This window comes from Marmota monax, unplaced genomic scaffold (genome assembly GCF_021218885.2).
Source record: "Marmota monax isolate L192 unplaced genomic scaffold, Marmota_monax_Labrador192_F-V1.1 WCK01_AAM20220418_F8-fsc00612, whole genome shotgun sequence".
In the NCBI taxonomy this organism is placed as follows: Eukaryota; Metazoa; Chordata; class Mammalia; order Rodentia; family Sciuridae; genus Marmota; species Marmota monax.
Genome location: NW_026693501.1, coordinates 1 through 26,229, shown reverse-complemented (window position 1 = coordinate 26,229; position 26,229 = coordinate 1). Strand labels below are relative to the sequence as shown.

The 26,229-nt window shown below is 37.8% G+C and overlaps 1 protein-coding gene across 1 annotated transcript; it reads right to left on the bottom strand.

Moving 5' to 3' along the window:
• Positions 1-494: 494 nt before the first annotated feature.
• LOC124102158 (zinc finger protein 699-like) lies at positions 495-24,518 on the bottom strand. The gene is given in 7 exon segments (XM_058583646.1): positions 495-5,407; positions 5,410-6,674; positions 7,583-7,766; positions 8,570-8,680; positions 20,122-20,248; positions 21,829-21,881; positions 24,329-24,518. Coding segments are annotated over 6 exon segments (1,866 nt in total). The 5' UTR covers positions 21,877-21,881; positions 24,329-24,518; the 3' UTR covers positions 495-5,276.
• Between the last annotated feature and the right edge of the window lie 1,711 nt (positions 24,519-26,229).

Genomic DNA, 26,229 nt, shown 5'->3' with positions numbered 1-26,229 from the left:
TTTCACCAAGGCAAGATGTGGAAACTTTTATTGGTTTTCTGGGGTGAGGCAAAGTCCAATAATTTCCAATAACCAGGGGCATGATTCCAAAAGATTTTTTTTTCTTGCAAAAAACTAGAATACTGGGCCAACAGGAGGTTAAAGAAGAATAAAATAAAGAAAAAGCGGTGGGGGGGGGGGAAGAGGGGCAAGCCAGGCACAGGGGCACACACCTGTAATTCCAGCAAATTGGGAGCCTGAGAAAGAATTGTAAGTTCAAAGTTTAAGGCCAGCCTGATCAGCCAAGACCCATCTCAAAATAAAAAGGGCTGGATATGTGCCTCAGTGGTAGAGTTTCCCTGGGTTCAATCCCCAGTACCAAAAACAAGAACCAAGAAAAAAAAATCATATATATATTTTGATAAATCATAAAACAAACACCAATATAAATACAGACATGATTTTTTAAAGTAGCATGTTGAACCTAGCAAAATGAAAAGGCTAATAGACCAAAATGTACAAATTTAATTTATTCCAGTAATACATGTTGTTTTACCATCCGAAAATCAAAGAATGTATAGTTCATTTTGTTAACAGAATTAAGGATTTTTTTAAAGACCCTGATACATGCAGAAAAGGCACTGGATATAATCCAATATCAATTTGTGATTTTTAAAAACATTTGACAATCCAGGAACAAAACAGAATTCCCTTAATTTGATAAAAGTTATCTATGAAAATTTACAAGTAGCATTATATTTAATGGTGAGATGTTGACTACTCTTTCATACAGGAACAAGGAAAAGATATTCATTTTTCATGACCTCTATTCATTAAATAAGACAACAAAAATAAATAGAAGTTTTAGAAACCAGGTGAGAATTATTTGAGTGAGTTAAATTTATCTCACTAGCTATAAAGCTGATGTAAGAAAAAGATATTGTAAAGGTATGTACTAATTCAAAAATTAAAAATAAAAAAATTTACCAAGCAAAACACACCACGTATCTAGAAATAAATTAAACAAAGGCATTCAAGACCTCTACAATTAAACTACAAAATGCCTTCAGAAAAGTTAAAGACAACCTAGGTAAATGGATTGTTGCATCATGTTCATCAATTGAAAGATGCAATTCTGTAAAGATGTCAATTTTCCTTAGGTTATTCTATAAAATAGACCCTGAATATTTTTATAAAAATTAATAAATTCTAAAATTAGAATTTATTACTAGATTTCCAAAAATACTACAAAGCAATACAAATTAAGATAGTATGGTGCTGCTGCAAGAAAAGACAAACAAACCAAAAGACATAGATTGCCTACCTAAGCAGAGGGAAAACATGATCTAGTGGATAAATCTGTACACATACACCTGAATCCCACCTCACACCCTATCAAACAAACAAACAAACAAAAATACTTGAAATGGATCACCAACCTAAATACAAGAAGTCAAACAATGAAGGGTCTAGAAGAAAACATAAAATATATTCATTATCTTGGTCTAGGCAAATACTTCATAAAGAACACTCAGATCTCTACTTATTTTTATGTTCTGTAAAGACTGAGAGCAATTTTTAGCAATTAAAAGACATATGGCATCTGACATTCTAAAACGATTTCTAGGAACAAACACTAGGTAAGTTCCTAGACTTTGTATTTCCCGAAGTCAGCATAAGGTACAATATTGACCCTATGTTGAGCCCCCACCTGCTCACAGCTGCCTCTCTCTCCTCTCCATGTGCATCATAACTGCCAGGGCTCTATGATTTAGGGGTACAAATTCTAACCTCAGTTTCTCAATGAGAAACTGGGAGCTGGTCCTAAACAAATCAGAGTATTAACATTCCCCTGGCCATGGTGGACAAATAAGCCATTAATCAGATTCCATTTTTTTTTTCATTTTTTTATTATTAGTTGTTCAAAACATTACATAGCTCTTGACATATCATATTTCATATATTTGATTCAAGTGGGTTATAAACTCCCATTTTTACCCCATATACAGATTGCAGAATCACATCGGTTACACATCCACGTTTTTACATACTGCCATACTAGTGTCTGTTGTATTCTGTTGCTTTTCCTATCCTCTACTATCCCCCCCTCCCCTCCTCAGATTCCATTTTGATAATTATATTTGAACTGTTCAAAAAAGATGTCACTCTTCTCCCTGAAGCATTATCTTGGGAAGAAAGCAGCACAGAACTTCTGAAGCCTACTGTGAAGAAAACATCCCAGCTGGAAGAAAAGACAATGCAAAAGGATGCACAGCCAAGACATGGAGACAGACAAATGCACATCTTTTAGCCTCAGGATCCAGATTGAAGCTTAGTTATAGCCAAGGACTTTTTAGCAGCAAGGAAACACTTCAAAAGAAAAAAGAAAATAAAAATGGGTGAAACGCTTCAAAAGGTAGCCTAATAAAGATATCCAAATAACCAATAAGCACACCAAAAAGTACTCAATATCAGGAAAATGCATATTTCAACAACAACAAAAAACAGATATCACCACACACTCTGCTGAAGAGCTAAAGTTAGAAAGCGTGGGCCCACTATGCAGAATAGCCAACACTCACATGCACTGTTGGGGACTTACTGGTGGAACCAACATTTTTGAAAATCTAAAGTATCTACCAAAACTACAATTCAAGTCTACCCTATCATTCAGTAATTGCATTCCCCACATATAGCTTATACCAAGAGAAATAAGAGCAACCAACTGACAAACCAGACATTATGTTGAGTAAAAGAAGCCAAACATGTAACAGTACATGTTGTAGTTTTAACATTTATTTGAAAAGTGAGAAAAAGCACACCAAATCAAGCATAATAAGAGTCAAAATCCAATTTCCTCTGTGGAGTGATTATTGAGAAAACTTCCTGGAATCCTGGAAATGTGTCCACCAGGATGTGTACATCTATGTGAAATTACATCAAGCTGTACACAGCTTGCACATTATTGTATGTATACCTTGATAAACAGTAAAAAGTGATTAAGGGAAATGGTATAGTTATGCTTTTAAGAGATAAAATATAATTTTCTAAAATATTTTTAGTTGTTAATAGACCTTTATTTTATTCATTTATTTATATGCCATGCTGAGAATCAAACACAGTGCCTCATACATGCTAGGCAAATGCTCTACCACTGAGCCACAACACCACTCCTTAAAATACAATGTTTTAAAAAAGGGGAGGAGGTAGCAAAATGTACCTGAAACAGCTCATAGCATTCCTCTTCTCACATAAAGGTAGTAAAATCTTCCCTGTCTGAAGGTATCAAATATAAAGCCTCCTCTACCAAAATAGGATGACGCCTATCTGAGGCTTGCCTCAATTACAGTCAGGATAACTTCATTAATCACAGCTCTACTCACTTTTGGGACCATGGTAGGCTTGTAGAGACACCAATCCCATAAGCAGAGTGAAGGATGGGACTGGACTGTGAGCATGATGACAATCCTTCCGCAAACTGGTCAACTCTAACAGGGCAGTGAAAGTGCCAGAGGACGTGCAATGAGAAGGAAAAATGCCAAAATTGCAACACCAGAGCTTGCCAGAGAAATCTAAGTTGTGTTTGGCCAGGATACAGCAGTTAATGGAGACATTAGAGGAGGTGCAGACCCTGAGGAGACTGATGTCAAGCACTTAACATTCAGTTTTGAGCAAGTATGGATCAGTGCGTTCAATACTCAGAAAAATGAGCTGAAAACTGGGGCCAACAAGGTCCCTACTCATCTGTCTACCTATATTGTGGTTCTAATAAGCAGGCAATTGTAGCTCCTTCCCTAAAGCCTTTCAAACTTATTGCAAAGTTATTTTAGAAAACTATCACCTAGGATTAGAAGTGATTAAGGGAAATGTAGTCCTCAGCTATATCCAAATTAATATAACACACTTTATTAACTTAAAACATTAGATCAAAATTCCAGCCATGAGGGCTGGGGTTGTAGCTCAGTAGTCAAGTGCTTACCTAGCGTGCATGAGACACTGGGTTCGATTATCAGCACCACATATAAATAAATAAAATAAAGACCCATCAACAACTTGAAAAAATTAAATTAACAAAGATTCCAGTCATGAACAAACATAAAGAATAAAACACAAAACAGCAATCAGAGGAGACTATAATCTTTCAAGGCCTTTGTACTAATTAATTTCTACTAAAACTTTTTATTACACATGAAAAGCTTTTGATAGTAAACACTGGTATTCCCCAAAACAGTTGGTACTCTTAGTTTAAAGGGAAGGGGGGAATTATTGGGTAGGCAACTTTCAGTATCCAGACGAAGAAGACGACGACGAAGGCAAAGATGAAGAAGAAGAAGAAGAAGGCGAAGGCAAAGACAAAGACAAAGAAGAAGAAGGTTCCCATGCTGTGAGTTTAAACTAAAACAACAATTAAAAAAAAAAAAAAATGCACTTGAGCCAGACTCAATGATATATGCCTGCACTCCCAAACTTAGGAGGCTAAGGCAGAAGTCCAGGAGTTACAGGCCTGGACAACATAGCCAGACCCTGTCTCAGAGGAGAAGCATACACACACGTACACACACAACCTCCCAAGAGTCCAAAAGATTTTGTAATGGAAATAACATTTACATCTCAGCTAAAGAAACTCATCTCATACTCAAAAGTATGTCATAAAAGCTGACAAGGGAAACATATAACCTTAAATCTTCCTATTAGAAAACATTGGAAATCAATGACCCTCTAGAAGTCCACTTTAATGAGGCACTGATCTTCTCTTCTAGCTCAAATTTTGAATTTTCTTCTACAAGTGTTGAGAGCCACAGCCAAGTCAAGTAGGCGCCTGGCACTTTGGCAGGAGTGGTTTGACAAGTAACACCAGCGAGCTATTAAGATGATGAGGATTCCTTAATGACTGACTGCTGTATCTAGATGATGTTAATTGAGTTAAGCTGTGTCTAATTATTAAGATGATGAGGATTCCTTAATGACTGATTGCTGTAATTAGATGTTAATTGAGATAAGCTGTGTGTATTTAGTTGGGTATATACACCTGTGCTGTTCTGAATAAAGAGGCTCCCGCTGTTTCAAACGTCACAAGTTGCTTGTGCCCCCCCCCCCCCGCTACTTTGCACAGCCCAGCCAGACTGCAGCACAAGTTATGTTCAAAATCAAATGGCTTTACCATATAGCTTACAAACACAGGGTTTCTCTAAGTTGTCCTCAACTCTTCAAAAGAATGAGTGATAATCTCCTACTTTCTCACATTTATAGAGTCTCTACAGTATGAAACTTCACAAAATGAGACTTCACAAATTTCATTAGTTCAGAAAAAGTCTTGCAGAGATTCCCTTACTCCTTACATTTATATATTGTCCCCTGTGTGAATTTTCACGTCTTTGAAAGTAGGCTGGACAAATAAAGGCTTTCCCACATTCCTTACATTCATATGTTTCTCTCCAGTATGGCTTCTCACATGTCTCCCAAAGGATGAGGGAGAACTGAAAGCTCTTCCACACTCCAGACATTCAAAGGGTTTTTCTCCTGTGTGCATTCTTGCATGTATAGTAAGGTATGAAGGATGTCGAAATGCCTTCCCACATTCCTTACATTCATAGGGTTTTCCCTCAGTGTGGGTTCTCATGTGGATATTAAGAGCTGAGAAACAAATAAAGGCTTTCCCACATTTTTTACATTTATAAGGTTTCTCTCCAGTGTGAGTTCTTCTATGTACTGTAAGATAGGAAGAACTTATGAAGGCTTTCCCACATTCCTTACATTCATAAGGTTTCTCTCCAGTGTGAGTTCTTCTATGTACTGTAAGATAGGAAGAACTAATGAAGGCTTTCCCACATTCCTCACACATATAAGGCTTTTCTCCACTGTGAGTTCTTAGGTGTTCAGTGAGGGATGAGGAACGACTAAAGGCCTTCCCACACTCCTTACATTCATATTGCACCTTACCATTGTGATCTCTCACATGTGCTTTAAAAGATGAGGGACAACTGAAGGCCTTCCCACATTCCTTACATTTATATGGTTCCTCTCTGGTGTGTGTCCTCAAATGTACATTGAGATTTGAGGATTCACTGAAGGCCTTCCCACACTCTTTACATTCATAAGGTTTCTCTCCTGTGTGAATTCTTATATGTCTTATAAGATGAGAGGAACAGCTAAAGGCCTTCCCACATTCCTTACATTCATATGGCTTATATCCACTATGAATTCTTTTGTGTTTGGAGAGTGATGAGGAACAACTAAAGGCCTTCCCACATTCCTCACATTCATAGGGCTTATCTCCACTGTGAATTCTTTTGTGTTCTGTGAGGTGGAAAGAACTACTGAAGGTTTTCCCACATTCCTTACATTCATACTTTGCCTTTTCACTATGAATTTTCATATGTGCTCTGAACAGGGAGGAACAACTGAAGGCCTTTATACATTCCTTACATTCATATGGTTTTTCTTCAGTAGGAGTTTTCATATGCTTCTTAAAACCACCAAGAAAATGGAAGGCTTTCCCACATTCCTTACACTGATAGGGTTTGTTTCCAGCATGAGATCTGCTGTGATTCTTAAGTGATGAATGAAACAGGAAGGACTTTCCACACTCATAGCATTCAAAGGATTTGACTTCAGTAGTTCTCTGGAGCATAAGATTTGAAATTTGTCCACATTGATTTTCTTCATTGTATTCACAGATGTTTTCTACCACATGACTTTTAAAAATAAAAGACAGATTATTAGTAAAAAAAATTTACCATTTTCAGTAAATACGTATGCTTTCTGCCCCATCAATTTATAAGCTAAAAGTTCTCAAGAAGGCTCTTCCACAGCCAACATTGTCACTGAGCTTTTGACTTGTATGATTTTTCTGATAAATCTGTCAAACCAATCTATGTGTCAAACCTTCAATATCTCAGTATCATTTGTAGGAAAAACTATCTAGACAAAATTCTTTGTGAAAGTACAATTTTTTTTTATTTTGAATTTGAATCTTTATTTCTTTTTTTAAATTTATTTTTTATTTGCATGTATTCCATTAGTTATACATGATACTGGAATGCATTTTCATACATCATACATTAATGGAGTATAATTTCTCATTCTTCTGGTTATATAGGATGTTGAGTTACACTGGTCATGTAATCATATATGCACATGGGATAATAATGTCCAATTAATACTACTATTATTCCCACACCCCCTCCCTTCCCCTCACTCCCCTCTGTCTAATCCAAAGTACCTCTATTCTTCTCAATTCCCCCCTATTGTAAATTAGCATCCACCTATCAGAGAAAACACTTTGCCTTTTGTTCTTTGCACCAGCTTCATCCATTTACTGGCAAATGCCATGATTTCATTCTTATGAAAGCATAATTTTTGACCTAGGTTTATGTAGAAAATATGTTTCTTTTTAAGAAATATTTTTTAGTTATAAAAGCATGCAATATCTTTATTTCGTTTATTCATTTTTTTGTGATGCTGAGGATCGAACCCAGTCCTCACAAGTGGGAGGCAAGCACTCTGTCTGCCACTGAGCCACAATCCCAGCCCCAAAATATATTTCTTAAATCTCAAAATTGTTTCCTGATGCACTACCTTCTCTTATATGAAGGGCACTCACCTTAAACCTTTCTCATGGCTTTTGTTCCAATCATCCACACCATGGAAGTCCTGGTTATCATGTGAAATAGATGAGCAGGAACCATTTCTTTTGAATCTCACTATTTTCTGGTCATTGGATATTTTTTCTCCATTGTTATCTTGAAGAGCAACTAATTCCTTAGTATTAAGTAGAGACTCAAAACCTGAAACAAAAAAATAAAACAAAATAAAGTTACCTATGAGCAAAAAACTTTGAGCAGTGCAGCTGTTTCAGGACTTCATTATTAATAGGCACAAGGGTGAAAAGTAAAACAGTTCACTAAAAAATATTTCCATGAAACCATAGTATGGTAACATTACCATAGTACACATGCTTGTAATCCCAGCTACTTGGGAGGCTGAGGTAGGAGGATCACAAGTTCAAGCACAGCCTCAACAACTTAGACCCAGTCTCAAAATTAAAAAGGGTATGGGATATAGCTCAGTAGTAAAGCACTCCTGAGTTCCCCAGTGCTGAAAAATAAAAAAAATAGTTCTATGAAGAATGAAAGTGATGGTAACATGACCAGTAGAAATTATTGAGACCAGAGACATAAAAAATTGGGCTTCATATGAATCAAAATGCATTCTGCTATCATGTATAACAATGTAGAACAAATAAATAAATAATTAAAAAAAAAGAAAGTTTATGTTAAAATTTTTCTGTTAACTTGATATTTCATATTAGTATAGAAAATATATTAAAAATTTTGATTAATAATTTTTTAACAATTAGTAGGAGAGGAAAACAGAAAGGATCAAATACACATACCAAAAACAAACTTTAAAAAAGCAAATATGGAGATCTTTGCCAAGAACAAGGAAAGTATGAGAGGACAGATAAACAGTCAAAATAGTCCTCTGAGACATCTGTGGATAATGAGCCTCCTCAGACAAAACAAACTTTTGCTTTATTTCTATTTTATTTTTTTCTCCTCCCAGGCCAGTTTCTCCCAGGGATTCTTGCCTTCCTGGTGCTGCTCCGTACAGATGCCCTGGATAAGTTCTGTCTTTACTGTCTGCAGTTCCTCCTCTTGTTCCCACTGGGAGATCAGGTTGGGTGTGAGTAGTGGGTACCCTGCACATGAGGAAAGGAATATCATGAGGGAAAGCAATGAAGAATCACAAATATCTTTCCATAAGATTGGGTCAAACTTTGGTCTTCTGATACTCTAAATATAGAGAAGGATGAGTTTAACTGAAACAAAATGTCAAATCCATTGAAGAAAAAAAAAAGGCAAAGGAAGGAGGGAGAGGAAAGAAGAAAGAGAAGAAAAATAGAGAAGATAAAAGAAAAAGCGGAGATGTGGGGGAAAGGCAGCCTCTAATGTGAAGAACTGATCTGAATCAGACATGGTGACACAAGCCTATAATCCCAGGGTGGGATTGGGAGGCTGGAGGATCATGAAGTCAAGGCCAACCTCAGCAATTTAGCAAGATCCTGTTTCACAGCAAAGAAAAACAAAATTTTAAAGGATTGGGGATGTAGCTCTTGGTAAAGTGCCCTAGGTGTTCAATTCCCAGCACAGAAAGACAAAGAAAAAACATTGATCTGGGCTGGGATTGTAGTTCAGTGGTAGAGCACCTGCCTAGCATGTGCAAGGTGCTGAGATTGATCCTCAGCACCACATAAAAATAAATAAAATAAAGGTCTAAAAAATTATTAAAAAAAAAAAAAAATGGAAGATTGACCTAAATTCACAGTGGAACCTCAATATTATTATAAGCTGATCTGACACAGCCAGAATATTTTTTATTTACTTTTAATATTCTTTTAGTTATTGTTGGACACAGTACCTTTATTTTACCAGGTTGAACATGGTTTCACCAAAAGTCATGTCCAATTATATCAATGAAACAGAGTAGAGAGCACAGATACAGATCTATGTAAGTTGGTCCTCTATATCTGTGAATTCAACAACCATGGATAGAACATACAATAGGAAAAAATTACATCTGTATTAAACATGTATTTTTTGTGCTTATGTCCAAATCAATACAGTACAAAAGTAATTATGAATAAGATAGGATAGATAGTAAAACAGAAAGACAATTAAGAAAATGCACTCCCCCATACCAAAAAAAAAAAAAAAAAAAAGAGAGAGAGAGAGAGACAAAGACTTTAAATGAAGAGGCTATTTCACAAAACTAACCTATAGAAAACATTCCAAATATTACAGCCAACTTCTTTGTCCCAGGTGGCAGGAAAAAGGAGGTAGAGCCGACCTGAGTGAAGACTAAAGACTCAAGGCCTAACTAATCAGAATGTCATAGACCAAACCAAGAGCCTTGGCACTTTTCCAATACTTGTTTAGCATAGGTGTTGACCAATAGTATTGGCACTTTTTCGAGACATGATTAGCATAGATACTGACCAACACCCTTAGTATCTTTCCAAGACCTGATTAGCACAGATATTGATGAATGCCTCATCCAGTAGCTATTTAAGTCCCTAGACTAGTACACTTAAGTGGAAACCTACTCTCAGGTTCCCCTCTCAGCCCCTGAGAGTTCTGCTTCTTTTCTTTTCAGTTATAGAAATACTACACCTTCACTCTTGCCTTCTGTTGTCTATGGATTTGTCTTCAAATTTGTGAATACGAACCTGGAAAAAAAAATGGCAGCCAGCTGCTGAGCTCTGCCATTGAGAGCTACAACACACTGCTCAGTAATACTGAAGAAGAGTCACTCTGACCCATGGAGCTGACCAGACAGGCATTTCCCTGCTGTGATTAGTTGCAATACTAAAATGGGCTCTCTTAGCCACAGAGGCATGTAACTTATGCGGACCTACAGACCAGCAGAGTGGAGAATCTGGTTTCATTTCAAACTCCAGTTTCAATTACATAGCACTTACATTTTGTCAGGCACTAAACATAATCAAGAGATGATGTAAAGTATATGAGAGCTTAGGCTGTATACCAGGGAATTTTAATTAAGAGATTTTGACCATCCACAGATGTAGGTCTCTGGGAAGATACTAGTATCAAATCCCTACAGACCAACCAAGAACTATGTAGTCAACTGACCTTTGACAAAGAATTGACAGCAACACAATAGAGAAAAGATAGCCTTTTCCACAAATGCTGTTAGAACACTGGACATACCCACATAAAACAATGAATCTATGCCCTTCACAAACATTAATTTAAAATGGATCATAGATCTAAATGTAAAACGTAAAACTAGATAAATTGTACAAGACAGAAGGAGAAAATCTACATGACTTTGGATTTGGCTATGACTTTTTTGATACTATATCAAAGGTATGATTGATGAGAAAGAGATTGATACAATACACCCCATTAAAATTAAAATTCCTGCTCTGTGAAACATAATATCTAGAGAAAGAAAAGATAAGCTATGCCTAAAAGAAGACATTTGCAAGAACTTTCTCTGGTAAGAGGATGTTTCACAGAGATATATCTGATAAGAAACTATTTTCCAGTTCTTTACACAAAGAATACTTTTAAAAAAAAATTATTTCTTAGTTGCACACAATACCTTTTTATGTTTATTTATTTTTAATGTGGTTCTGGAGATCGAATCAGGGCCTCACACGTGTGAAGCGAGCGTTCTACCACTGAGCAACAACCCCAGCCCAGAATGCTTTTCTTTTTTTTTTTTTTTTTTTTACATATTTTTATTAGTGTATTATGACATACATAATATTGCAATTCATTTTGACACAACCATACATGCATGGAATTAATGTGCTCCATTTCAATTCCCAGTACTTCTTTCCTTTCCCTCCTCCCTTCCCCTCTCCCCTTCTTCTCCTCTACTGGTCTTCCATCTATTTACCTATTGTTTTAATTCCTGCTTTATAGATACACACAATAGTGAAAGTCACTGTGGTATATTCCTATATGTGCACAGCACGATTTGGCCAGGTGCACTTTGTAGTCCCCTCTTTCCCTCTTCCTGCTTCCTTCCCATCTGCCCCCTACCTATCCTACCCTTTTGATTTTCATGGGCTCCCTCTGCCTGTTTCCCTCTTATTTTGCTGAAGCTTCCACACATAAGAGAAAACATTGGACGCTTGGCTTTCTGAATATGGGTTATTTCACTTAATATGATATTTTCCATTTCCATCCATTTACCAGCAAATGCCATAATTTCATTCTTCTTTATGATAGAATAAAAACCCATGTGTCAAATGCTGCTGCCTCTGATTCTAGTGCTGCCAGCCTGAGGTCACCTGGAGGTCTTCTTTCTGGGCTGCTGCAGAAGCCAATGCTGTGCCCAGAGGTCTCTTTTCTGGAAACTGCCTGGTTACCCCTGATTCGATTCTGATGCTACCTCCATGGTTGCTGCCACTGAACCGGAAGTCTCCTGTTACTCAACCGCCACCTGCACCACTACCGCCATTGCTGTTGCCTCTGATTTCCCTACTGCTAGACTGAGATCACCTGGAGGTGTTCTTTCTGGGTGCTGCTGACACAGAAAAAACTGTGGATGCAACTGAAGCCCACACTGCTGCTGACCCCTGGAGATCACCTGGTGACGTTGCCCCCACAGCTGCAGTTGTAACTGCCAATGCAGCCGCCACTGCTGCTGCTACCACAGCCTAGAGGACTGCTGCAGGGGAGATTCCAGGTTTGGTTGCATGTGGCTGCACCCATTTTGGGATACCAGCCAGGGCCTGGGACCTGGGTGCCAGCAGGTTTACCACCACAAGGCCCTCTGTCTGGGGACTCCAATCAGGACCTGCAGGTCCAGTGTTGGGGTACCTGTGGGTGTGGAGGACCCTGGGGTCTTCCTGCTGAGAGTGCTAGTGGCCTGGGTATTGCTGCTGCATCTCTTGCTGTTGCTCATTTGCACGAGTGTATTCCTAGTGGTCTCTCTGCAAGTAGGAGCAGCATTGAGATCTTGGGACTACAAATGGCAGAGCCTGAGGTATTTGAAATCCAGGTTTGTAGGCTAGAGACTAGGTTTGCAAGGGCTGATCTGGGTTTGTTGATCCCGAGAGACGTCAGAGTCAGAGCTGAGAAACTGTTGAACACTGACAGAGACAGTTCTACTTTCCAGCAAGATTTATTTTATTTTTTGATTCACTAATCTCTCTACCATATTTGGAACAGGATGCTTTTTATGCTATATCCTTTCCAACTTCTCTCTAATCAACAGCCAATCTCTGTTGGCTCCTCTTCCACTCTTCTTGTGAATTTTTACTTCTAGCTTCTCTCTTCCTCCCTCACAAATATTACATACTACACTACTCTGTTCTCTCATCCACCCTTTGAAATTGTAAACCATTTTAACAAAATTTCTGTTTATACTATAGATAGTTATTAAATTCATCATTTTGGTTTAATGCCAGAAAGCAGTAGTTGCCTTAGTGGGAGCTATTAGGTTTAAGGCTACATATTATATGCTGAGTAATATTGATATTGGTCTCACCATTAAAGGTGAGGCTCTGGAAACCTTCAGACACCTAGACACTATAAGTCTACAGGGTAGATTTTATGCTGCCTTAGATCCATACTTCTAGATGGGAAAACACACTAACAACATGAAAAAAACAAGGAAATAAAGAGCCCCAAACAAACCAAGATGCTTCAACAACAGAAGCTGCTGATAACACAGTAGAAAAAATGTCCAAGAAGGAGTTCAGATTGCATATAGTTAAACTGATATGTGAAATAAAGGGCAGTATGAGGAGTGAAATCAAAGAACATACAGGAAGTGAAGGACTATTTCGATAAAGAGTTAGAGATCATTAAAAAAAAAAACAGAAATCCTTAAAATGAAGGAATCAGTAAACCAAATTATAAATTCAATAAAAAGCATCACCAACAGAGTAGATCACTTGGAAGACAGAACCTCAGACAATGAAGAAAAAATATATAATCTTAAAAGTAGAGTTGCCCATGAAGAGAAGATGGTAAGAAACCATGAACAGAACATCCAAGAATTATGGGATAACATGAAAAGACCAGATTTAAGAGTTATTGGATAGACGAAGGAGCAGAGATACAAACCAAAGGAATGCATAATTTTTAAATGGTATAATAATAAACAATTGCCCAATCTAAAGAATAGAATGGAAAAATCAAATACAAGAGGCTTGTAGGACCCCCAAATGTACAAAATTACAGCAGACCCACACCAAGACACATTATGCTAGAATGACTAACACAGAGAATAAAGATAAAATCTTAAAGGCATGAGAGAAAAAAATCAAATTACATATAGAGGTAAACCAATTCAGATCTCAACTGATTTTTCAGCCCAGAACCTCAAAGCTAGGAGGTCCTGGAATAATATATTTCAAGCTCTGAAAGAAAATGGATGCCAACCAATAATTTTATATCCAACAAAATTAAGTTTCAGATTTGAATATGAAATTAACACATTCCATAATAAACAAAAATTAAAAGAATTCACAATTGGTAAGTCTATATTACAGCGCATTCTCAACAAAATATTCCATGAGGATGAAGTGGGGAAAAAAAAAAAAGTGAAAACCAGCAAAGGGAGGATCTACACTAAAAATTACTCAACCAAATGAGAATCTAAGACAAATCAAAAACCAGAAAAAAATCAAAATGATAGGGAATACAAAATCAGATCACAATAATAACCTCGAATGTTAATGGCCTAAACTCATCTATCAAAAGACATAGACTGGCAGATTTTATTAAAAAGCAAGACCCAACAATATGCTGTCTTCAAGAGACTCGCCTCATGAGCAAAGACATCCACAGGCTGAAGGTAAAAGGATGGGGAAAACCTTATCACTCAAATGGATTGTATAAACAAGCAGAGGTTTCCATTCTCATCTCAGATAAGTAGACTTCAAACCAAAGTTAATCAGAAGAGATTATATATACTTCCCTTAAGAGGACATTTCATACCTCTTAAGGAAAGTATATATAAGAAGGATATAACAATTACAAATATTCATGCCCCAAACAATGGAGCATCTATGTACATCAAACAAATGCTTCTCAATTTCAAGAGTCAAATAGACCACAATACAGTAATACTGGGTGACCTTAACATACCTCTCTCACTGTGGGACAGATCTTCCAAAACAAAAACTAAATAAGGAAACTATAGAACTAAATAATACAATCAATAATTTAGACTTAACAGACATATATAGAATATTTCATCCATCAAGGAGCTAATATACTTTCTTCTCAGCAGCATATGGCTCCTTCTCTAAAACAGACTATAGCTTATGCCACAAAGCAAATATTAGTAAATACCAAAAAAAAAAAAAAAACAGAGATAATATCTTGCACTCTATGAGACCACATGGAATGAAATTAGAAATCAACAATAAGATAAAAATAGAAGTAACAAATGGAGACGAAATAATACACAATTGAATGATGATGTATAGTAGAAGAAATCAAGAATGAAATAAAAAATTCTTAGAGGTAAATGAGAACACTGATAATCATATCAAAATCTCTGCAACACTATGAAGACAGTACTCAGAGGAAAGTTTATTGCATGGAGTGCATGCATTAAAAGAATGAAAAGTCAACAAATAAATCACCTAACACTACATCTCAAAGCCCTAGGAAAAGAAAAACGAAGCAACACCAAAAGCAGTAGAAGACAGGAAATAATTAAAATCAGAGCTGAAATTAATGAAATTGAAACAATTGGAAAAACTGAGAAAACATAAAGTTGGTTCTTTGAAAAAAATAAATAAAATAGGTAAACCCCTGGCCATGCTAAGAGAAAACTCCAAATTACTAATATACAAGATGAAGAAGGAAATATCACAATGGACACATCTGAAATACAGAAGATAATTACAAACTATTTTGAAAATGTATACTCTAATAAAATAGAAGATATTAAAGATATCAACAAACTTCTAACGATATGTGACCTACCCAAACTGAATGATGAGTCCATACATGCTTTAAATAGATCAATTTTCAAGTAATAAAATAGAAAACACCATCAAAAGCCTACTAACCAAGAAAAGCCCAGACCAGATGGACTCTCAGCTGAGTTCAACAAGACTTTCAAACAAGAATAAATACTAATACTCTTCAAAGTATTCCATGAAATAGATAAGGAGGGAACCCTTCCAAACTCATTCTATGAACCCAATATCACCCTGATACCAAAACCAGACAAAGACACATCAAGGAAAGAAAACTTCAGACCAATATCCCTGATGAACATAGATGCAAAAGTTCTCAATAAAATTCTGGCAAATCACATACAAAAACATATTCAAAAGATAGTGCACCACGATCAAGTGGGATTCATCCGAGAGATGCAAGGTTTGTTCCATATACAGAAATCAATAAATGTAATTCATTATATTAATATACTTAAAAACAAGAATCATATGATCATCTCAATAGATGCAGAAAAAGCATTTGACAAAATACAGCACACTTTCATGCTCAAAACACTAGAAAAACTAGAGATAGTACGAACATATGTCAACATTGTAAAAGCTATATATGCTAAACCCAAGGCCAGCATCATTCTAAATGGAGAAAAACTGAAAGCATTCCCACTAAAAACTGGAGCAAGACAAGGATGTCCTCTTTCACCACTTCTATTCAATATCATCCTTGAAACTCTAGCCAGACCAATTAGATAAAAGAAAGAAATTAAAGAAATACAAATAGATAAAGAAGAACTATCACTATTTGTTGATGGCATGATTCTATATCTAGAAGATCAAAGAAATTTACTAGAAAAAAATCTAGAATAAGTGAATTCAGCAAAGCAGCAGGATATAAAATCAACACCCATAAGTCACACATATTCCTATACATCATCAATGAATACACTGAAAGAGAAATTAGGAAAACTAACCTATTCACAATAGCCCCCCCCCCAAAAAAAAAAAAAAAAAAAAACTGGGAATCAATCTAACAAAAGACATCTACCATGAAAACCATAGAACACTAAAGAAAGAAATTGAAGAAAATTTCAGCAGATGAAAAGATCTTCCATGCTCCTAGACAGGCAGAATTAATATTGTCAAAATGGCCTTACTACCAAAAGCATTATTCAGATTCAATGTAATTCCTATTAAAATCCCAATGACATTCTTCATAAAAATAGAAAAAACAATCATGAAATTTATTTGGAAAAATAAGAGACCCAGAATAGCTAAAGCAATCACTAGCAAGAAAAGTGAAGCAGGTGGCATCACAATACCAGATCTTAAACTATACTACACAGCTATAGTAACAAAAAACAGCAGGGTATTGGCACCAAAATAGACTTGTATCAACCAATGATACAGAATAGAGGACACAGAGACAAACCCACATAAATACAGTTATCTCCTACTAGACAAGAATGCCAAAAACAATCACTGGAGAAAAGATAGCCTATTCAACAAATGGTACGGCAAAAACTGGAAATCCATATGTAGCAAAATGAAATTAAACCTCTATCTCTCACCCTGTGCAAAAAATCAACTCAAAGTACATAAAAAACTTAGGCACTAGAACAGAGACCCTATGCCTAATAGAAGAAAAAAGTAGGCCCCAATATTCACCAGATTGGATTAGAATCTAACTTCCTTAACAAGACTCCTAAAATGCAAGAAGCAAAGTCAAAATAATCAATAAATGGGATCGATTCAAATTTAAAAGCTTCTTCTCTCAAAGGAAACAATTAATAACATGAAGAGAGAGCCTAGAGATTGGGAGAAAATCTTTACCACATGCAACTCCAATAAAGCATTAATCTCTACAATATATAAAGAACTCAAAAAACTTGACACCAAAAAAATAAATAACCCAATCAATAAATGGGCTAAGGAACTGAATAGACACTTCACAGAAGAAGAAATACAATCAATCAACAATTTGCATTTCCTCTTCTTTTTTTTTTAACAAATAATCTTTTTTTTTAATATATTTATTTTATTTCTTTATTTTTATGTGATGCTGAGGATCGAAACCAGGGCCTCGCACGTGCTAGGTGAGCTCTCTACTGCTGAACCACAATCCCAGCCCACAGTTCTTCTTTTAAAAAATCTGTTTAGTCCCTTTTGCCCATTTCTTGACTGGGTTATTTGGTTTTTGTTTGCTTTGGGTTTTTTGTTTGTTTGTTTGTTTTGTTCTGCTGTTGAATATTTTTGTTCCTTGTATATTCTGGATGTTAATCCCCTGTCAGAGGAGTAGGTGGAAAAGATTTTCTCTCATCCTGAAGGCTATCTCTTTGCACTTAATCATTTCTTTTGCTGCATTATACAAAGAAATCTTAAAGATCAATAATAAGAGAACAAAAAAAATACCATAAAAATATAGCCAAAGACCTAAACAAACACTTAAACAAATACAGACAAATGGCAAGTAAAAAAGTAAAAGTATGCTCCACATCCTAAAATCACCCAGGAAAAACAAAACAGTGACACACCTCTACACGCCTTTTTGAACAGTCAAAATCCAGAAAATTGACAATGCCAAATATTGGCAAAAATGTAGAGAAACTGGAACTCTTATTCATTCTTGATGGGAATGCAAAATGGTACAGCTACTTATGAAGACAATCTGGTGGTTTCTCATAAAATTAAAAATACGCTTACCATAGGGCTGGGGCTAGCGCTCACCTAGCACATGTGAGGCGCTGGGTTCAATACTCAGCACCACATAAAAATAAATAAAGATATTGTGTCCATCTAAAAAATAAATATTAAAAAAAAAACCTCTTCTTACCATATGATCCAGCAATTAAATTGTGTCCCTTGGTATTCATCCAAGGAGTCAAAACTGCACACAAAAGGCTACACATGTTTATGAGAGCATAATTCATACTTGTCAAAACCTGAAAGCATCCAAGATGCCCTTTAGTAAACGGGATGATAAATAAACTATGGCACATCTATACTACATAATGTTATTCAACAGTAAAAGAAAAATCATAAAAAGACATGAACGAAACTTAAATGCACATTACCGAGTGAAATAGGCCATCTGAACAAGCTACACACGATATAAATTCCAACTTTATGACATTCCACAAAAGATAAAAAATATACAGATGATATGAAGACCAATGGCTGCCAAAGGGTTGAGAGAGAGTAAGGGATTAAAAAGTGAGAGCACAGAAAATTTTTAGGGGAATAAAACTACTCTATATATTACTATGATGGTACACGTCATTGTACATTTGCCCAAAGCCATACAATGTACAACACCACAAATGAACCTTAATATAGGCTATGGACTCTAGTGAATGATGAAGATGTGTCAATGTACATTCATCATTTGTAAACTAAACATGGACCATTCTGGTGGAAGATGTTCATAGTGAAAAAGGCTGTCTGTGTTGTGAGGATAGTAGTTGTTAGAAATCTCTCTACCTTCCATTTAATTTTGCGTTGAAACTGAAAATGCTCTAAAAATTAAAGCCTGTTACTCTGGGGCATGGTGGTGCACACCTATAACTCCAGCTATTCAGGAGGCTGAGGCAGAAGATCCCAAATTTGAAGCCAACTTGGGCAACTTAGCAAGGCCTTTTCTCAAAATAAAAAAGAGCTGGGGATTTAGCTGAATGGTAGAGAGCCCCTAGGTTAAATTTTCAGTACCACATAAATACACACATACATACATAAATATGTGCATATGTACAAATGTACATACACAAACATTTTTTTAAAGCCTATTTTGAAAATGTTCACCCATACTCAGAATGTTGCCTTATATGGAAACAAGGTCTTTGTCAATATAGTAAAATTAAGATGAGGTTATTCTGGATTAATATGGACCCTAAATCCAATGACTGATGTCCCTATATGGACAGAGATTAGAAACAGGTACACAGGGAAGGTAATGGTGGAGGCAGAGACTGGAGTGATACATCTATAAACAAAAAGGACTGCCAGCAACCACCAGAAGCTAGAAAGAGACAGGGAGGGACTTTTTCCTTAGAGCCTTTAGAAAGAATATAGCTGTGCTGACACCTGGTTTCACACTCCCAGATGCCAGAAATATGAAAGAATAAAAATTTCTATCTTTTTACCCAACAGTTTATGGTACTTGTTCATAGAGAGCCTAAGAAACCAATATAATCTACCCCATAGACTCATCTCTAAATCATCCAAAAAGCACAAATTCTCTAATAGGTACTTTCTAACAGCCTCTTACTAAGATGCCCCTCGACTCCCCATGGGTATGTTCTCCCATGACTGCAAAATAAACCCCGCTTGTTTAACTTCCAGGTGTGCTCCTGGTAGTCTCTGGGTAAAGGGCATTCACAGCAGTAGAATCTTCAAAGGTCTCAAATCACAAACTCTCCCTGTGCCCCAGAGAAGCCCCTCAATCCCCACACATTCAATACTTAATAAGCCTCAAGACTTTCAACCACAAAACAAAAAGAAAAAACAAGTTTAATATGCCCATGTTCATTTTCATGAAGAAGCCTCCAGATCGTAAGCACCCTGTGGTCAGTGACCACGTTTGTCTTATTTACCAAGTACTCCCACTCCTCAGCACAGATCCTGGAACAAGGTCAACTAGTAGATAAAACTGTTTTCGAAACCACTACATGAACCAATATTGCCAGTCTTACCTAGTGAGACCAGGTTCTGGAAGGTTTCCAGCATCACATCTCTGTAGAGGCTCCTCTGAGCAAGATCCAGCAAAGCCCACTCCTGCTGGGTAAAGTCCACAGCCACATCCTCAAAGGTCACCGAGTCCTAAAAGATGCCACAAATTCAGTTCAGAAAGGTACAATTCCTCCAGTGTGTGTGAGATGATGGGTGAGGCTGACAGCACTGGGGACCTGAGAATCAATTCAGGGGAGGTTCAGAAGATTCTGTGGACTCCCCAAGTCTATGGCAGGACTCCGTCAGCAGATCTCTTTCCCATTCTACACACACATACTTAATGACTGAACAAATCCTGTCTAAAAGCCAAAATACTTCTAAAATACTACATTAGTCTCTTTGCAGTTGATGGTAATGAAATAAGAAAAGAAAAAATCAAAGTTATTTTCCTTTGAACCTGCACAGAACACTGGATATTAGATATGTGGGTAATTTTCCACACACATCAAGCAGTTCTCCAACAGACACTAGCTAGGTTTCCTGTTATTCAATAACATTCTTACACTATCTACATGGACAGCTTCATCCCACAGGTTGAGGGCTCAGTCCCACAAAACTTCCCCATACTTCAAACAACATAACAACTAGTACATTGTCATTTATACTTCTGACCAAATGGCTACATCTCAGGGTCCACACTGTACCCTCCCTCAGTTGGGTAATATGCTGGGATGGCTTACAGAATCTCAGCAAACACTTCCTTGTGCTTATGGTTTGTTATAAATACAAAGAGCTATCCAGATAAAGAAATATATATGGCATAGCAGGGTAGGAAAAGCTGCAGAACTTCCATGCCTATTGGGGTGCCTCGTACCAGGAACCTCTATATATTCAGCTATACAGAAGATTCTTTTTGGGTTCTCACAGAGGCTTTACTAGAAAGCATGACTGATTTAAATTAGCAATTTAAATAATCAATTTAACCTTCAGTACCTCTCAACTTCAAGGTTAGGGGATAGGGCTGAAGAGTCAAGCATACCTTAGTTCTTCTGGACCAGCACTCATCCTGAGGCTATCTGTCCTGGTCACTAGTCATCATACAAAGCTACTCTTATCATTCCAGACATCTGAAGGCTTCTAGGAACTCTATGCCAGGATATGAGACCAAGACCACATATTGGACAATATCATATTATTCCTTATTCAGAAATTCTTCCTTATTCAAGAATAACTTCACCTGCTACTTTATTCCTATTAAGGCATTGAGCACAACATCAAACTCAGGTTTAAATCTTGATGAGGTTTTAATGAATGAAAACACAGAGAGTGAATGGGAACTTTTCCTTTTTTCCCCCCTCACAATCCTGAGAGGCCCAAGAGCCTGCACATCTTTCAAGTCAGGCCCACAGCTGGCTCTGTTTTATCGTATTGTGGCCTGGGCTCACCAAACTATGGCACATGCACTTACTCTAGCCTATCACCTACTTAAGTAAGTAAAGTTTTATTGCAATACAATAAAACATTTTTTTATGTTCCTCTATGAATATTTTTGTATAAAAATGACAATTTCCTTGTAATAGAAATTCTATGACCTTAAAAACCTAATACTTACCATGTGATCAAAAAAAAAAAAAAAAGAAGAAGCAGATTGCTAACCTGTGCTCTAAAATAGCAGCAGGATATCAAATGAAATAGAAATATTCTTTTAGAGCATTAGACCTTTTACTTACCTGCATCATACTTTTCTGTAACCCAACACTTATTCTTTCTTCCTCCATGTCACCTTCATAAAGAAAAGTAAGACACTGAGAAGTTATAGGTAAGACAGAAGCTGACATGGGAATCCAACCCTCCAGAGAATTCCCACACTCATGAGCCTGGATATTGTAGCACATCAATTACCAGTGACAACTCAAAACACATACCATGACTCCCAAGTAAATACAAACTGAACTTGTGTGAAACTGGAACAATCCTTTCTCCCCTAGAGATACAAAACAACACTCTTATCCTTGTCAATGATACAAAAGAGGCTAATAGTAACATTTCATTAGTAAATTAACTCACATTTTAAGAATATCTGGCTGTCCATTTCCCCAAAACAAAAAGCATAAAATGTATCAAGTGGTGCCTTCAACCCTAAGAATATATATTCCCTGACTCATATCTAAGAAACCACTAATTTATTTAAACACTAGGCTTCTTGGGGCTCCTTGACCAACATTTTTACTTGTTTACCATTTTACAGCATAATAGGCATTACTACAAAGCCCTGAACACTGCTGTCATCCCAACCCCACCCAATGGGCTCCAAAAAACCTAATTTCTGAGAAACAGAATCAAGCTATTTGTTATGGTTTGAATCTGGGATGTCTTTCAAAGCCTCGTGTGTTGAAGGCTTGGTCTCCAGTGCTGTAGTGTTCAGAGTTTGGGCTTGGGGGAAGCGATTGGATTATAAGGGGTCTGATTTCATTGGTGGATTAATCCATTTTATAGATTAAGAGTCTGAATGGACTACTGGGAGGTAACAGGAACTATAAGAGGTAGAATCTAGAAGAGATGAGAAAGAGGAAAATGAAGTAGTAGTAGAGGTGGTGGAGGTGGTGGTGGTGGTGGATGGTGATAGTAGTGGTAGAAGAGGAGGAGGAGGAGGAGGAAGAAGAAAATTTCATTGTATCCAGTCATTAAAAGAATCATATTTAAAACATGCACAAGGAAACAGAAGTTGCAAATTGTTTTACAGAAAGTTTCACAAAATTAGTAGGAAATTCATAATTCCAGTGTACAGAGGGAATGTAATTTCCTACTTCCAACACCAGAAGCGTACATCTAAAAAATATGCCAGATCACATACAAAGTACAAATAATACAAAAGTATTGGTAACAGTTGAGAAATGAACAATAAGTATAAATCATAATTTAAGTTCATTTCATCCTAGGAATGACGGATGCTTAAAAACTGAATCACTAAAAAAATAAAAAAGAAAAAAAGAATAAAACTGAATCACTGGGACTCAGTGGTACGGTGCCTTACTAGCGCTGAGTCCTTGGATTCAATCCCAGCACCACAAGAATAAAATAAACAAAAATTGAATCACTGATTAATGAAATTCACAGTATTCATAGAAAGGTTATTTGACATATTCCCTTAGACACAAAGAAATGACTAATCTATTTCAGTGTACATTGCTAATAATAATTTAGGCCATTAGAAAGGAAAAGATTTTATAGGTTACAAAATGCAAACATTCTATTTAACAGTGAAATACTGATTATTTTTCTCTGAAATCAGGAACAAGGCAAGAATGAAAATTATATGCTAATCTCCATTCAGCTGGGAGTCCTGGCAAGTACAGTAATTAGAAACAAAAAAAAAAAAAAAAGGAAAACACAAAGATTTAGGAGAAAAAAAAAATTCAAACCGGCACATTTTCTGTGCAAAATTTGAAGAATCTAAAAACAAATGACCGAGGTTTTTTTTTTTTTTTTTTTTCTCCCTGCATTTTGCAGTACTAGGGATTGAAGCCAGGGGCACTCTACCACTGAAGTACACCCCCAGTCCTTCTAATTTTTTGTGTAGAGATAGGGCCTGCCTAAATTGCTCAGGCTGCCCTTGAACTTGGGATCAAGTTCTACCTCAGACCCAAGTAGCTGGGATTACAGGCGTACACCACCGCGCCAGGCTAAAATGTATCACTTTATTAAGGATGAAATGCACTTGCCCAGGAGGCGGGTTAACAGTATTTTAAAATCAGCTCCCTCTTGTGTATCTGAATGCAAAGTGTCAAAAATGCCCCAGGCCCCGGGGAAACTCTCAGACCCGCGCTAGACAGTGCGCGAGGCCCAGGGGCAGCGGGGCTGTGCTCACCCCACGCCGGGTGTGTGCAGACCAGCAGACCCGCACGAGGCTCCGGACCCGGGACCCCGACACAGGCGAGGCCTCTGCTCTCCGCAGGGACAGGCCGCGGGGCTCTCCAGTTGGGGCCTGCAGGAGACGCGCCCGCAGCTGGCGCAGCGCGGAGTCCCCGATGCGGTCACCGGGACGAGCGCGGGGCCGGCGAAGCCGATGGGGCTCTGGGCCGAGCGCCTGAAGGGGGCCCCGGGGACGGCGGACGAGCGGAAGCCAGCCTTCCGCCTCCCGCGACCCATACATGGATGGCGCCGGGTGGGACTGATATGATGCAGCGGCGGAGGACAGGAAGCCAGCCTTCCGCCTCCCGCGGCCCATACCTGGATGGCGCGGGGCGGGACTGATAAAATGCGGCGGCGGAGGAGAGGAAGCCAGCCTTCCGCCTCCCTCGGCCAATACCTGGATGGCGCGGGCCCCGACTGATAGGATGCGGACTGAGGCAAGAATATATCTCAGATGCGGACTGCAGCATAAAGTGTCATGGCGGCCACAGGCACACAATGAGCTACCTCGCGCATGCGCAGACGCGCTCTTCTACCGCCCGCTACCCCCCTCCTCATTCTGAGAAACGCTCTGCGTCAGGGGCGGGGCTTCGGGAGCTGGGCGTGGCGCGGAGCGCCCGCTCAGTCCATCAGCGCACTGAACGTGCTAATTTTCCCTGGGTTTGTAGGTAAAAAGAGAACCAGAACCGTGGACGAGGCTGGGGAGGGACCAGGCTGGGCCGGCCTAGTGGACTCAGGTGAGACCAGATCAAGGGGCGTGACTTTTAATATTCCAGAGGTTGGGTCTAAGATGGGATCTGGTTGCCAAGGGAGACCCCTGGAAATTCCTAGAGGCGGGGCTAAGGTTAGAGCCTGTCACACAGGTTCCCTGAAGCCCAGGAGTAGGATGCTCATCAAATGCATTAATACCCTTGCTAGAGCCGTGTCCACAGGCCATCATACTCTGAATCTACCAACCTGTGCGATAAACTCTTTTCCATTGATTCAGTCCTTTAGGTTTACTTTTCCCTTCATTGTTTTATTGACTATTCCTCTGCAACAGGAAAGCTATTGAAAAGTATTTAATTAGGTCCTTCTATCTGGAAACCTTCCTGAACTTTAATATCTGTAAGTTCGTTATTTTGGACTTAAATATAAATAATATGTCCTGTGCATTTTTGTTATTATAATATTCATAAGTCATTTATTTTTCTTCTTGTTTGTGCAGGGCCTCCTAACTATAAGTCAGATAAGAAATAGGGTATTCATTTCTTGGTTAATAATAATCACCAAGTTTCCCATGTTAGCTGTAGTTTGTAGCTTTTATCAAGTCCTGTTTTGAATCTGCTTTGTGAAGACATTTTATCAGTAGTTTTGATAAATATTATACAATGTATATGAAACTATTAAGTTCATAATAGTTTACTCCAACTTGATTTATGATGTCATGTCTGTAAGAAACAGACTCTCCTGTCCAAACCTAAAGAATAGATTAAGAAACAAAAGGTATAGCCAAAAGAAGCAAGGAATGTGAATTTCCTGTCCCCCAAGGCCAGGTAGGGCTGAAGGCAGATTGCTTTTTAGCAAAGAAAGCATGTGCAGAATCAGTACAGTGAAGTCATTTTATAGAATTATTCTCTTAACCTTGTGTTCCCACCATCTTCATCTATTTGTCCCCTCATACCTTACATCTAAATCTGTCTGTCCCCTTGATATAGGACAGATGTGGCTGGACACCAGAAATCAGGTTTATTTTAGCTGCAGCAGTCCAGAGGAGGCTAATGCCTAAAAAGCTTTGGAGCCTGAATCTGAAAATTCTTTTAGATTTATACTCAGTGGGGTGGTTACATGTCACTGGGTGGGTACATAACAGTTACTGTTTATCCCACATTTTTAGGCTAGACAGAGGTTTCACAAATCTTGTCTGCAAACCTGGCATTTATAAGAAAGAGGAAGCTACAAACCACAGAAATTTTTGCTGATATCCTACTGACATCCTTTGTAAAATTTTTCTGATAAGAAAAGAAGCTTAATTATGCCAACGGTCTTTTGGATGGGGGTAACTGGTCTGCTTCACCCTTACAAAGCAGTAAAGATTTTTTTTTTTCAATGCTAGGGATCAGACCAATGTGTTGCACATGTTAGGCAAGTGTTCTACCACTAAGCTATACCCCTAGCCCTAGAACAAATTTTATTTAGGACAACTGCAGGAGGGGAGTAGAGACCTCAGTATAGAACTG